Consider the following 16280-nt stretch of genomic DNA (forward strand, 5'->3'; position numbering starts at 1 on the left):
CCATATGGGGCCAGTGTTTGTCTGATTCTTGTAGTGAGCACTCTGATCACTGAGTTGAGCTGCTTTATAGTAGAGTGGGAAGTTTGGAAGTGATAATACTCCTTCTGAAGTGGGTAGAGTCAATAGTTTGTTTGACAGCCTGGCCCTCTTTTTCTGACAGAGAAATTCTATAATCGTTGTTCAGAGCGTTGTGAAAAACTGCCTATGGATTTCCACTGGGAGCCCTTGAAAGAGGTACAAGAGACATGGGTGGACCATCATTCTGATGGCGTTTATACGTCCTAGCTATGATATGTATAGGGGGAGCAGGCTTTCAAGTCTTGTTTTAGTCGGCGTAGGAGTGGGGAGTAGCTGGCTTTATAGAGATCTTCTACTCCGTGTAAGGTTGACCCCTAGGTAAGTAATCTCTTTTTTAACTATGCGAAAGGGTGTATTATTGATCAGGTTTCCCATTTCTCTTGATGTGATCGTCAGGTTGAGTGGGAAGGACTTACTGAGATTTACTTTAAATCCTCCCACCTGTTCAAATTTTTAGCTCAGCCTGGAGTGCTGGAAGTGATGTATGGGGGGAACTCAAAGTAAGTAGCACATCATCTGCAAAGAGTGAGATTTTATGGGTTAATGACCCAAAAGGTATGCCCTGTATATCTGGAGACTCTGATTCTAGCCGCAAGGGGTTCGATACTTAGGGCGAACAAAAGCGGGGATAATAGGCAACCTTCTCTCGTACCCCGCTCCAACGTAAAGAACTCAGAGGATTGACTATTAATCTGGACTTGCGAGCGAGGGTTAGCGTATATGGCTTGTATTTGTGTCCCAATTCTTTCCCCAAACCCTAACTGTCTCAGTGTCTGGAACAGGAAAGACCAATCCAAACAATCAAAAGCTTTTTCAGCATCCAGGACCAAGAGGATTGCTGGAATCCTTTTCTTATTTACTTTTCCTATTAGGTGTATCACCAGCCTAAGATTATCATGGGTCTGGAAGCCTTTAATGAACCCCTGACTGGTCTGGGTGAATCAAGTCCAAGATAAGGTCCTCAAGTTTATTGGCCAGTAGTTTTGTATATATTTTAGCGTCTAAGTTAAGAAAGGCTATCGGTCTGTAAGAGGAGCAGGTCTTCAGGTCCTTACCGGCTTTCGGTATCACTGTTATTAAAGCTTCCCCCATCGAAGAGGTGACTGTTCTTGTGTCTGCGAGTCGTCAGATGGGAGACCACATCGGTTCCAAAAGTTTTATAAAAATAGGCTGACAGGCCGTCTGGGCCAGGGGATTTATTAAGTTTGAGAGAGTCAAAAGCCTTTTGAACCTCGTCCGGTCTAATGGGTTCATCAAGCTCTTCCTGTTGTGCTGGGGAACGTTTATGTAGTATAGTGTTGGCCAGGTAGTCTTTTTTTTTTTTTTTTTTTTAATTGTCGGGATCGTGGGTCTTTAGAATATAGTGTCTTGTAAAAAGCTATAAAGGTCTTTGCCTTACCTTCTGTATGAATCATTGTCCCTGCTATGGCTTGGATTGGCCCAATGTAGTCTTTTTCTTGCTTTTTACGTAGTTGACGGGTAAGTGTGCACCTGCTTGGTTTCCCTTTTCGTATGTGGTCTGTCTGAGGCATAATAGTGTAAGCTCAACTCTATTGGCATAAACAGCTGAGCCTTTACCCCTTAGTGCTATGACTTTCCACTGGAGGGCAAGGGTAGGAGATTCTTTATGGGCCTTTTCCACTTTTATGAGTTCTGCTTCCGGTGTTAATTGCTCCTTGGTTTTGGTAAGGGTAGTCACTGCTTTAAAAGCATCCCAGTTATTGGACAAAGTGGTTTCTTGCGGGTTGTTCTTTTCGAAATATTTCCTGATAGCTAGTCTAAGTTCGTTACAGAGGGCACAGTCTCTTGTCAGTGGGGTCGGAAAGAACCACCTGCGGAAAGCAGATATCGGTCCCGGCCAGTCTAGTGTGACTTCTACCACTGAATGGTCTGAGATCGTGACAGCGTAAATAGTGGCTGAGCAGATGTCCTTTTGTAGTGTTTGGCTCACAAATACATATTCTATTCGGGAATATGTCCTATGGGAATGGGAGAAATATGTGTAGTCTTTAGTGGTGGGGTGGGCTATTCGCCAAGCGTCTAGGAGCCCTAACTGCGTGAGTTCTTGCTGCAGGGATCGAGCGAATATTCCTGTTTGTGACCTCTGTGGATGCAGGGTTCCAAACTACATAAGTATTATCATCTCTCCTTTGGCAAACCCCACCAACTGATTGAGAAAAGCAGTTATGAATTATGTCTGGTGTACATTTGGAGCATATATCACAGCTATGGTACAGCAACGACCCTGCATGGTTCCTTTCACCGTCAATATCCTTCCCTCTTTGTCTGTCTTGAACTGTGTTGAGTGAACAGTGAGTGAAGAATGAAACAAGAGGGCTACTCCATCATGCTTGGTTGTGGCTGATGATCTATAAATCAAGGGGAGAGGCTTGTGTTTTAACCTATGATCTTCTGACCTTTTCATATGGGTTTCCTGTAAGGCCAGAATGTCAAACCTACAATCCAGTAGCTATTTCCAGAATTTAGTTTGCTTATGGGGGCAAATGAGGTCTTTTAGATTCCAGGTACCTACTGCAACTGCCATAGATAGGAGAAAATTCTTCCTTCTAAAGTGTAATGGTCTTGCAGTTGATGATGTTTAACAGTGGATCACTCCCCCCCACTGCCTCTAGCTCTGCTCCCCCATCCCAACCACCATACTCCATCTTTCCAGTCCACTACCCGACATGCCCTAATAAACCATTTAAAACTTAAGAACTATAACATACTTAGGAGCCAAAGCTCCTCGCTAACAGATGAATTTAACCTTTGCAGTATATTTCCTGGGGACTTCGGTCCAGTTTCGCATTTTACTACTGAAGGTCAAGTAGATGCTTGCCAAGACACAGGTTACAGTTAGTAGGGACCTCCCAAGTCCAGCGGCAGTCTATAATATCGATCAAATGAAGACAGCCACATGGGGCCAGTATTCTCTCTGGGGAACCTCCACCCATCGTTCTGATAGTGGAGCTTAAGGGCTAGTTCCATCACTTAATGTTCTTTTTTCTGTTCGGTTGAGATTGATGGTCCTCTCCGGAGTAGCCTCCAACTCTCAGCATCTTGTGATTGCTGACGCATATTGTTCGCTTGCCTGTTCATCGTCCTTTACATTGCTGCTGCCACTGTCCACTTGTCGTTGCTCGTGGTTGATCGGTAGGTCGGTCGTTTCTTGTTTCAGTATCATAGCTGGCTTTTGGAGCATTGATCTCTAGACAAGTTATTGTGTCTTTCAGGCCCGTAAAGTGGTGAAGTTTATTGAGGAAGTCAAAGGAAGTGCTGAATGGATATGTCCATCTGTACCTTACCCATTCATGTCTCAGGTAATCCATGACTGGCTTAAATCACAGTCTCCTCAGAGCGGTGGGTGTCCCATCCTGAAATAATTGGCACGTAGCTCCCTGGAAGGAAATCAATTGTCGTTTACGGGCTTCTAGGAGGTTCTTCTCTTTGACTTTGAAGGAGTGCAGTTTTTTTTTTTTCTTTTTACAAGAGTGTGAATGTATACTAGGAGGAAGGTGTATATAAAATAGGTATAGGAAAAGTTTACTTTTAATGCATGTCTCAGGATTATTATTTTTTATTCTCATTGGCACAAAGGTACCACTGGCAACTCAAAAACAGTTAAAATACACCAAGAGATAAATAACAGAAAGAAAACCCATCGGAAAAGTAAAGTACTGGCACACTAGACTCAGTAGTGAAGTACGCTCCATTAAAAGATGTGCACGTGGTCATAATATTTGCCATGTGTCTCAGTGCCAGAGAGCCAACGCTGAAGTGGGCTGACATACTGCGATGAGCAGAAGCACAATGTTTATGGCAGTTGAACAAAACTATGGGGGAACAAGGCTGACCCAAAGTCCCTCTGTGTATGTTTGTATACTGTACTTATGATATTTTGTATTACATTAGGGTAGCAAACTTAAGCAATCTTTAGTCAAGACCTAAAATGTAAAATAAACTGTATCTAGAGCAAATTACAGAAACAAATTCAAATTAGCAGTTATTTACATCTTATACATGCCAGCTTCTCATTTAATGAAGTTATGATGCAATGGAATGTCATCTGGAGAAGAAGATCTGCTTGGGTAAAGTGTTATCTCCTCTACTGGTGTCTACATCCTGCTAAACAGTGTCCTATTCTCCCTGTATGTCATATTGCAAATGAATATAGCCCTAACTGAAACACAAATCTTCGCAACTGATGGTAGTTTCACAGCTGTTTGTGGAAAAACCTGTGACCTAGTGGTGCCCTTTTGTATTATTTAAACTTCTCCACAGCCAATTCACTTTTGCACCAAAAGGGCAGGAGCCATGAAAACGAAAGATCAATCAAGGTTATCTGGACATGGAAAAGCTAAGGTATCTCAACCAGATGTAGCCTGAAAAGCAACAGACTTTCCCATAGACCAGGCTGCAGAGTTAGCTTTGTCTAGAAGGGCTGCATCTTTTCCGTCCCTTATCAGCTCTGTGAAGTCATATGGAAATTTCCTGAAAGGTTCAGAACGACAACTGTGCTATGTCCAACAAAGCAAAGGAATAGCACTAAGAAGCATTGAGAAATATAAGCACTATATACCCAATAGACCAGGATCTGTTCCAGGAGTAGCTAGGGCAGGCAAGACTGCAGCCTGGGTAAAGGAGCTGTCCGGTCTAAGGCCCAGCATTTGGTTCAGAAATAACCAGAGGCACTGGGACCTCTAGGGGGAACGAGGACCAGTTCTGGCTCTGACAAGGAGTCCTGAGGTTTAGGACAGTGCCTTAGTGAATTACTTTTTGAGTAGTGGTCCCGCTGTGAGTAGTGGAGCCGCTGATGCTTGTGTTTTCAGCAGGAGGACTTGGAGTATCATAACTGGAGTGACTTCATTTTGGACAACATTTTCTTCTGGGCCATTAAGAGCTTGGCCTCCCTTTACTTTGACGGCCTATGGAGTGCATGAACCTGCAAGACTCTCAACTCTGCACTGTGGTCCAAATCAAGGCATCAAAGACCAATATTGTGCACGTAGGTGATGGACATTTGCCCATTACAGTGCCTGCAGGGCATAAAGTCTTAACATTTAAGGAGTGACATTGCTTCACAGTAGTGAAAAATGTTTAAGACAAAAAAAATATTGAAGAGTGAAGAAAGGTACAAAAATCTGAGGCGAGCAAGCTTCAAAACATAGCTGGCATGTAAAAAAGAGAATGATTCTCCAGGGGTGTTTTATGGCATCAATGATGTTACTGTGACGGTGCAGAGATGGGGCTAGCAATCCCTATCTGCACAGAGAAATGTTTTTTGGATGCAGCGTGATGCCTGGGATATTCCAAAGGTGAGGAATGTGCATTCAGTAGTATCCATCAAAATTGATTTTATTTTTCAGTATTCAAGAAATACTGGTCATACATTTCTTTTGTAGTATACAAGTTTTTGGTTAATATTATCATTAAAAAAGTAACCACAACTCTGATTCTATGTTAGCAGAAATCATTGCAAAGGAGACAGAAATGGAAAATAATTGGAGAGACAACATAGTGGACGTTCAATAACAACATGAGAAGAGAATACAGATATCCTTATTATTAAAATAAATGGGAAGTTGATGACAGTTATATGCAAAGGACGAGGACCATGATATTTAGTTAACACTTCACCGGCAAAACCCAAACGCCATTGAAGGCAATTTTTAAAATGGCCGATACTTGTGAGCTGAAAACAACTGTGTTGAGTTGAGCAGATTTGAAAAACAAGCACAAATAGGCCAGATACTATTCATACTGAATTTGCAGATGTGCTACAAAGCTAAAGCAAACTGAGAGGCACTTTCATAAAAGATGCACAAAGCTGATAAAAATTACATGCCATAATCTATTCAATTCAAAAGATCAACAAATGCTGGTGAATACTGAACATTGGCACACAATGTTATGAAAAGCTCTGCCTTCAAGAGAGGCAAAACCATAGTTCAGGGGGTATGGAATTCATATAGCCCAAGACACATTGTTTTGGGTCAAAGACAACAAGTTCTCTGGTTTATTTTGTCCTTGGGACAAGTAGGCCCAACATCCTGCAGCACAAACCCTTTGGCTGCCAGTTTCCATGGAAGGAAACTGTCTGCAATTGAGGTAATATTTGTGTCCCTATATTAACGCTGTTCGAACTTGTATTTACTGTTCAATAATACAAAGCCTTTATTATTAGGGTGAACACTCTAAAAAACGTTGTAGGGTCACACTGAACAGACAGTGGTTCCAGCAAAAAAAAAAAAAAAAGGGTCCACCCGTTTGGAAGTTAAACAATTTGAGACTATGTAAAATGCTCCAAGAATGCTCTCTAATTAGACACAAATATTTTCAGAAGCTTGAAAGCAAGATTGATGATTCTTTACTTTCAAATAAAGTGTTCAGAAAAAAATGCAAGTAGAAAAAAAAAAGAAAAAAAAAAAAAAAAATCGCTAAATTACTATGAAATTTCATAGGTACTATTTCTCTGAAGCATAATTTAGTCAAATATGTTGATGCATGCTAGTATTCTCCAAAAACATTCATAACGGAAGATTAGTGTAACTACTGCCAATAAGATTATGGGAATCAAAAAATAAACAAGCACTGGCAAAGCCAACCTATCCGACATTGGTGGACAGCCTTTTGCTTTTGTCAATGAATGTCTTGTTTTGGCATGGCTTTTGTAACACGTTATTATTGTGGGAGCTGCCAGGCCCTGGTCATTGCAACAAATATTGTAAACAGAAAAACACATTTTGATCTCAAAAAGTACATATTGCCACAGTAGTTCCTGGCACTGAACAAAAGTACTTTGCGTGCCAGTATGCTCCTTGTGGAAGACAAGAATGCTATCACTCACACTAAAGCTAGCCGATAGATGGATAGAGAGATAAATCGAATTTTAATCAAAAGAATGGGGCAGATTCACTAAACTGTCAGGCAACACAGCTCAGCAGCCAAATATGCTGTACTGTTTTGCCTGACAGTGAGGGAGCAGGAAAGCATCATATCAACAAAGATATGGCTCTTCTCCCCTGTCCCTAACGCCAGCGTAGATTTTTGCTGCCGTGCTCGACTCACACCTCTGTGTCATAGTTTAAGGGCATGTGCGAGAGTCTAACATAGGTTTTGTACTGAAAGGGTTCCCTTCCAATACAAAATACAATGCCCAAACAACATTTAAAACGTATCCAATTTTCTGTGTGCGCTGCATGGTACTGCACACACGCAAAGCACGAAAAGAAAGGCAAAACAACATTTCTCCTTATAATGCCTAGTTTTAAAAAGGTGTTTTTTTTGTTGTTTTTTTTTTTTTTTACACAAAACCTTGTCTCACATTTTTGATAGGGTACTGCGCCAAAAAGTGTGGGTAGTTGCATGGGAACACCTAAGTAATGCCCCCTTGACGCTGGGTAATATAAAGCAGTGCTTTGTGCTGTTTTGTGTTACTTTTAGTTAATTTCCAGTGCAACACAAGTTTTGCCCTGGTTTGTCCCACTTTTATGACAAAGCCAGTGAAAAATGTTACTAAATCACCCAAAAATGTCTGTTAACGCCAGACCTATTTAGGTTCCCAATTCTTAAAGAAAGTCACAAAAAGGCACCCATGGTGTATGTCTTTGCATTAGTGGCTTTCATGAATTCACAAGAATTTACAGTAGTAGGCCAGGAAATAGTACTCCTAGAAAATATCTGTGAACTGCATTTTAGCATGAGCAACTGTGCATAGGTAGATTTGCTGATGTGAAAATCTATTAAGCGTTTACAACTTCTCTTTCCCTCCAACCACTTTTTTCCCCAACTTTGGAAGAACTTCTACCTTTGAGCTTGTCAGGAGTAAATTTTAAACCTTTGTTAGTATGAGAACAGATATGAGAAGAGCTGGTGAAAATCTTTAAGTAGGTTTGCAGACCCAAAGGCATTCCATCCATGGAACTATTGCTTACTGCTTCCTCCACCCCCGTATGTAGATCTGTGGAAAGATAGCAAAATAAGAATATTGCTACAGTAGGGCTTGAAATTCCTGGTATTCAAGTCATGATATAGTAAGCATAATCAGAGAGGCTATTATCAGAGCTCTTACATAATGAGTGCTGCAATAATTTGTTGCTGCACTACATGGTACCAAAGGGACAAGTTGATTTTTTTTTTTTTTTTTTTTTACAGGACAAGAAGATTTATGAAGCAGCCTGTCCAATGGACAAGTAGATGGTTTGTCAAATTCCACAACCAATAGTTTATTTTATAATATGTATATCACTGTGATAATTTCCACAGAAATATTGCATCTAAGTCACTGATCTCTACAACTAGACATTCCTTTCTTAACTAATGTATGTAAAGTCACAGAACCTCCCGCAGACTTATACCAGGGACCCATTAGGAGTGAGCATGATCACGAAGAGGTCAAAACTAAAATCAATAAGTATAGGAATATTATCAGCTGCAAATGAGCTGCAACATAAACCACTACATATTACTTGAAAAAGATCAGTGAGGAGAATTTGAATTGGTCAGTACTAGAAAAAGTAGGCTACAGAATCAACGAAGATCTCACAAATGACTTTAATTTATGTACAAAGACTGATATACAGATTGTAAACAAAGACTTAAAGCCTAAATGAGATTCCAGCAAGATGCTATGTAGACATGCCCATTTAACACACCTGATGGTCAGCATCAAGCTGCAACCATGGAGTCAGACGCATAGGATCAGCACAACAACGCACCTCATGTCATCACTGTGCCTCAGCTTAGAGACACTAATATCTTTCCTGTTAAGGAAAGTGCAACTACATTGCAACTAATGTTCAGGAACTGACAAGCATATAAAATTAGGTCGCAATAATCTACTACTGAAGAAACAGGTAAGGAGGTGGTGTGGTGATCTTTGAGAAGCAGGGTTTTAATGCTTTCAATGTAATATTGCAAATTGACATAAGAATTCACAAACGCAGTAAAGACTTACTCCCCCCCCCCCCCTGCGGTACTTGTTTAGTGCCGGATGAGCCTCCTTCCAGGTGCCAGACAGTGGGCATGAACCTTGCAACAGCTCTCCTGCACTGGCAGGCAGTATCACAACTCCACCTCAGTTTCTGAAACCACTCAAGAGACAACATAACAGTTGCAAAAGGTGCCAAATCGGCACACCTCTGTCACATCCAAATCCTCTTTTTTTAAACGCTCTGAAGCACAGGCGAGGCAGGCAGGTCGGTTGACAAAGATGCACTGCATCTGCATCAGAAACAACTTGGGACTTTATGACAGTCACAGGGCCACTTTTCAGAATGGGAAGGGGACCAGGATTGGTACAGAATCTGCAATTAAAAACAGTATCTATCAGAAAGATTGTTACCAAAGGCAAATAACTTTCTTTTGATAAATACTTCTATTTTAAGATTCTTTGCCTCTTGAATCAATACAAAGCAGTAACCCCAGGTGGAATGTTTGAAGATACAGTTAAATCAATAAGTCATGCAGCACAGATATGGCAAAAAGGGCATGCAACTGACCAGCATTAATGTCTGGTGAAAGTGTGTACCTGGTAATGCTTGGTGAAAGAGTAGCACTAGCAAGATGCAGGATGCAAGCAGCCTGCAATGACAGAACTGTCCAGACCAGAATAACTCGCTCCCAGGTTCATAGCATATATGTCAGGATCTCATTGGAACAGCATGAAGGCTGCAAGGGAGAGTGTCCAGTTCCACATCAATGAAGAGGAGATGCTAGGGAAGATAGCAGTGTGACAAGAGATTGATATAAAATTCCAGGACGAACAGTATGGAGACAGTGGACGTCAGTGGGACAGACAAGAGCAGTGGTAGGCCCGCCTTCAGAAGCCAGTCAGAATACAGCAATGTAGAGACCTTCAACCGGAGAGGGTGTGCCACAACTACCATTGTGAACACTTGATATGCTGATGGTAGTCCGAATGGCAGAACCACGCATTAACATAGGATACAGTCCCCGTGTGGATGATCTGTGAAAATATGGGTCCTTCTAATCAAGGGACACTACCTAAAGTCGGCACACATGAGGTCTGAGATAACATTTTCAACTTGTTGCGGATGAAAGAGTGCAGAAGACGGAGGATCAGAATGGGAGACACAGGCCAAGCTCTTTCTTGAGAACAAAATAACTTAAGTAGCAGGTCTCATCATCGGCTAGACAAAACTCTCTGGGGAAGTGTAGGGGTATAAACAAAATACTCTCTGGTGCAAATAGAGGCCCAGCATAAAAGGTTTTCTGGAACAGTGTTAAGTAGTTAAATATGTTTGAGCTCCAGGACCAAGGCGACAGCATGCAGCCTAATGATTTACATAAGGCGTAGAAGCTGGCTTGACCCAAACAACCAAACACGTTCCAACAAGCCATCACTTGAAAGGATCCAAGAGGGGGGGGGGGGGGGGGGGGGTGTTGGGTGGAGAATGTTAGTAAGGGCATTACGCTTGTGAATTGACTAAAACCAATGCTTTGAAGGGGAAAACCAAAAGTCAAGTCGATGTATATGGTTAGCATTAGGTTGTGACTGCCGTGCTGTCAAAAAACAGATTTGTATGGGTTCCTTCAGGGTTGCTAGAAGAATGGACTTCGACATGTGGTCAACATCTAGCACAACTGATGAGACAGCCTTTTGAGACGATGGATAAACATATCAGAAACAAGTGAGGCAGAAGACTGCCTTTGTGTTTGCAATAACTTATTTCAAACGGTGCACAAGCTACAGGGCTCAATCCAAGACTCCTAAGAACAACTACACAAGGGCAAATATGAAAACCAAACAATATTTCAGTCCAAAGATGGCATCACACTTCATTATGAATCAATAAATTCAGTTAGCAAGCCATTTTTTGCCAGCAGCTTAAGATACAAGCTGAAAGGCCCTATGTACACTCGATGTAAGAACCATTGTGTACCTCATACAGGAGACAAAACACTGAGAGATGGAAAAGTCCTTTGATGCACACACTGCAAAAACGTTTCCCATCATCCATCTGCAGAGGAAGTGACATCACTTCCTGTCTTCTCCCTACTTCAATCAAATATTTAGGGTATTTCATCTCCCAGGTGCCCCCCCCAGTAAACTTTGAACACAGCCAAGGGCATTATCTTGCTGGGCCTGTTAGGACGAGGAAGGGCCTAGGACCACAACCTCTGTTCCACTGAAACCTACAAGGTAAAATATAAGAAAGTGCCTCACCCACCACTCCAAACACAAAAACCCACCCTTGTACACATCCCACTAGCTACCAAACACCCTCAAACCACTGAATACGCATTCCAGCACTAACTGTCAAGTACACAACCCGCCAGCTATTACAGACCTCATTATCGTTCACAAGCATTACTCCTTTTTCATCAAAGTGTCCTTCCCACTAGCTAAAGCATCCATCGTGGGAGTGTGCACACAAGAAGGCCTCGTTGTCATTCATAAGTCCTCCTAGTCCTGCACCCTAGGCAAGCAAATAACACTCACCTCCATTAAACTGACAGCATGTCTTTTCCCGCCCAGTGCAATTCAGATCACCACTTTTTATATCATCTACAGACCTACTTGGCAGAAAAAGTTCAGTAAGGATTTCTCTTAACTCACCACATACTCATTTATCTGACATGCCTACACCACCCTCTTGGCTGACTTCAGCCTCCCAGACCAAAAAACAAAAAAACACAACCAACTACTTCAACCTCATCATTACACTAAATCTGGTAGAGCATTTCACAATCTACATACTTAAGACTAAATCATCAACCTTATTTTCTCAATATCACCAAAATCCAGTGCAACCCTCCTATATCCATGGACTGGATGGAACACTTTGCCATTCTTAATCTTGCTGAGGGAACTACCAACAAACCAAGATGAACATAAAACAGAAGGCCAACCGTTCAGATTCTTCATAGACTTCTCTGTAGACAACCTAACACTTGAACTCATCTCTCACCCTATCAACTCCCGGTCTGAAGTCAAAAATTTTTTTGAAACCTCTTCAACACTTGGAAAACTACATATATATCCACACCCTAACTAAAACACACATCTGCAAGGCAAAGCCTTCAGCACCCTGGTATTCTAAAGACCTTGCTAACAAATGATTGATCTGAGGGCAGGGAAGAAAATAGAAGATAAACAGTAGCTTTAATTAGCTCCCGAGCCCCTCCGCATGACTTACCTACAATTTATCACATCAGACAATTAAAAGTATTATACTAACACAATAAATGAAGCCACCAAGAGAAGCAAAACACTTTGCAAGAATATCGATCACTGTAACAAGCAGTGTAATAACCTCTGCCATACCCTCCTACTGCTCACTCCCTACACAGATAAGTGCAATGGCATCAACCACATCTTCAATGAAAAAAATATAGACGATCCAAATACACAAAGCGTGCTTTATCCCGTAGGTGCACCCCTTCTGTAGAATTCCACAACATTCAGCCTTTTAAACCCTGGCCTTCACAGATCCCACGGACATGCTCAACTCCTTGCAAGCCACTTCTCATGAAAGTCATGTTATACCTTCAAAGCTGTCTGGGGATGCTCTCTCTCCTCACACAGTCCATGCCTCCCTCACCCAGGACATCTTCACCCAAAGCTCTCAAGATAGGCTAGATTCAAGCACTCCTCCATGAATATCTACTAGCCCCAGAAAACCACACCCACTAACCACCCATCACTCACCTACCATTCGGCTACAAGATTATGGATGCTGACAAAATGCTGCCCCAGGAACCCATGAACAGACTTTGAGCTACTATTCAACCTGAGAGTGAATCGCAGGAACAATACAATCACAATGGTTACGTGAAATTATCTAAGTAACGAGTGCACCTTTTCAGAGAGGGGTGAAACCAGTCTATGTAAGTGGGCTCATTTGTGTGCACACAAGTAATACTTATTCAGCAAACTACTCTTCAGTTAGCATACCTCTGTTAATTTACCACAAATTGTACATCTTGACTTGTTCAAATTCTTTGCAGAATTTTGTTTATCTTCATAGAGTGACAAGCAGGATGTGCTGCAGAACTCCTGAAAGGACTCACTGGAATCAACTTGAGCAACTATGGTACCTTTCATGGTTGTTATGTCCCTAAAAGAGAAGATGTTATGTTAGGTCTCTCCAAAAATACAATGCAAAATATTCATAGAAAATCATAAGCTTAAAAACATGTTCAAAACGTTTAAACAATTGGGAAACTAAAAGGAATGCACACATATGGTTCTTTCTTCAAGTTCTAAATGCACAGGCAATGCTAAAAACTGCTTTCTACAAGTCTAATAAATGCTACACAAACGCCCAGCCATTGTGACAAAAAATGAACATTGTTTTAGTAATATAAGCAAAAAATATGAAGAAGTGGAATGAAGGCAAATGCATTTAACTATGTTTACGATTTTTTATTTGTAACTAACAAACAAATCAAAAAAGCAATGGAGTTTCTTGATTTCATAAAATACTTTGGAAACTTGAATATCACTCAATTCAATTATTGTTAAACCTGGAAAGAACAGTTAAAGGAGCTATAAAAACAGGGGTCCAGTAAGCTCCCGAAAAGGGCTGGTCCAAGCTGAACTGACAGGACCACACCTCCTCTGAATGAAAACCTAAGATTTTCCTCATGTATTTGAGCTTCTTGGTTTCGATAAGTTGCAGCAGCTCCTACGGCATAATCAGCTTGCGCCAAGTATCTCACAAAGCTCTCTTCACTTCTACACAAATTAAATAAGCACAAAACAGTTGTTGGGGTGCTGGGCGTAAACAGATCAACTGCAAACTCCTCTGGGTAGCACAACTTCAGTCTTGCCAGAGGGGACTAAAACTGAATGCTAAATCACCAAGTAGCTCTCACTTGCAATACTAGTTCTCCAACAGCAATATTTGTCCAGATGTGCATTTTATGAAAATTCTTCACAATTTATGGCTAGTTCCCAAAATACTTTAAATACCACATACTATGAGCACTTGTATATTAAGGCATTTCCCCCTAGAGTGAAAAACAGGTCTGACATCTTGCACTTAAGGACTCATTCTACCCTTCCAGGTCCTATTCCACCCAATTTTTTAACCCCTCCTTCAAAGCCCTTCCAGGTTGGGGATTGTAGAGTTACTTTGAAATGGTATTCGATAAATTAGCCAAAATGTAGCATTTTTCTCATATCACTCAGATAAGATTTTTTATTTATAGTTGCAATTAACAGCAAAGAAAATAAACAAATCGATGAGAAAACCCCGGGTGAACCCAAAACAAAATGTTAGTCTAAAAATCAGAAAACATTCTATAGTCCTCCTGAATTAAGGGTGCCCAATTTCACCAGAAAAACATCTGACTGAATTTACATAATAATGAAAATAATTGCAAAGGAAAAATTAGAGACGAGGCTTGAATCCTTAACTTTAATGTAAGATCATTAAGAAATATAATTTACAGCTTCACTTCCCTAGACCCATCACCTCAAAGTAAAACATAGCTTTCAAAGCAGACCTGAAAAAAACAAGCAATGGACAGTGGACAATTACTTATTCCGGTGTTCCTGCCATGATTCGCACAGCACTGAAAACTAAAATCAATACAACTGGAAAGCTATGTATTGTTTGAATACTATACAAATAAACATTCCAATATATGTGAACTTATTAAATCTCAGACAGTGGCATACCCAAAATACTAAGGAATTATTTTGAAATATATAATGTTTTTAATTTACTACAATAGGACATGTGGACAATGAAACAAAGGCCAACTGTTCTGGGATCCAACACCTCATGCTATAAAAACTGCACCTTGTGTACGTATGGTTGAACATAATGTATGGGAGAATACTGGGCCAAAGTCACAACCATACCATGTCATGTCTATGCCCTTTCAAAACTGATTTGACATGGTTGTGGTCGTGGCCTTTTTTCGTGGTTCTGGCCAAGTACACATTACTGGAGTGCATTCTATGTGGTCACTTTTGTAATTAGTGCCACAGGGGCACAATACTATTGCACTCCAGGGTTCCAAGAGCCAAAAGTCTCCGAGGTTGTGACTCTCAATGTGGCGAAAATAAGCAGTCAAAGCTTAAGCAAATAGTGAAAGTGATTAAAAACAGCGATGTTTCCAGCGAACAAGCTAAAAATACAAACTGTTAATAACCTGAAACTTGCTTAAAAAACACAACAAAAGTGGAATTAGAACCTTAATGAGGTTAACAACACTCTAGAGGATCTTCTATTGAACTTCAGCTTTACCCCTGGGTACAATAACTAGTCTGTGGTTAAAAACACAGATTAGGACCAAACCGCTGTACTGTGTCTAAATGGGAGGTATGCAGCAGCAAGCTAGTACTCGCTATGAAATCCCAATGGAGTCTTAAAAATGCCTGTATCTCTGGATCTACAGCCAAGCCTCAGGGCTCCTGTGGGACACACCAAGATGGCTAACCCTGACAGAGGAACAAACAAATTACCTCAGCTAGTGTCATCCAGTCCATTGTATGACCAATGCCACCTGGTAGGCACAGCAGATTAGTGATTTCTGAGGCACCAGAGATGCAGAACGCATCCTACATCCAAGGAGTCTACTGCATAGTACAGCAGTTCTAAAACCACCTGCACAAAGCCTGAAGATAGAAGCTCTGGAGAAGGAATAAACAGAGCTGCGGACCAGTAATCATAAGTAACCAGTGCAGGTTACTGAAGCTGATGCTTCTGCGCTTCTCGCTGGTCATCATGCCACCAAGTGCCTCATTAAACCTTAAAGCCAGCGAGCAACTGCCTCATCTCCTTTTAACTGTGAACCTGGTAGCACTGTGCAGCACACCTTGAGGGTAAGTGCCAAATCATGAACTGGCACATGGGAGACTTCTGCCATGAAGTTTGACAACAAGTGCCCTGTCAATGACTGGAGGAGGATTAAGTCTCCAAAAAGTTGAGAAGCCACAAGATGAAAGCCCATCAGAATTAAGCTAGTCAGTGGTTCCACAGTACCAACAGCTGACTGTATTGCTGCTGGGCCCACCTGTGGCTGGCAGTTAAGACCCTTTGACCGTGGCTCTTATCCAGACAATCTGAGAAGGAGCAGAATGGGCTCAAGAGGATGGCACAAGGATTAAGCGGTCACTCGATGATGAGGAAAGGAAGGTGAATTATGTTCCTATAGGTGAGGATTACCAATGGGGGGCATAAATGGACAATACAAATGACTGCCTCTTCGTCACAAAACTACAG

The 16280-nt window shown here is 41.3% G+C and overlaps 1 protein-coding gene across 3 annotated transcripts in view; it reads right to left on the reverse strand.

Moving 5' to 3' along the window:
• ZMYM2 (zinc finger MYM-type containing 2) overlaps positions 1-16280 on the reverse strand; it is an 851515-nt gene that overhangs the window by 671427 nt on the left and 163808 nt on the right. For all 3 annotated transcript variants that reach the window (XM_069202286.1, XM_069202285.1, XM_069202287.1), the window contains exon 4: positions 12998-13160. In XM_069202286.1, the coding sequence (XP_069058387.1) occupies positions 12998-13160 (163 nt within the window). The remainder of the gene's footprint in view (positions 1-12997; positions 13161-16280) is intronic.

The sequence above is a fragment of the Pleurodeles waltl genome, chromosome 8 (assembly GCF_031143425.1).
Source record: "Pleurodeles waltl isolate 20211129_DDA chromosome 8, aPleWal1.hap1.20221129, whole genome shotgun sequence".
Lineage (NCBI taxonomy): Eukaryota > Metazoa > Chordata > Amphibia > Caudata > Salamandridae > Pleurodeles > Pleurodeles waltl.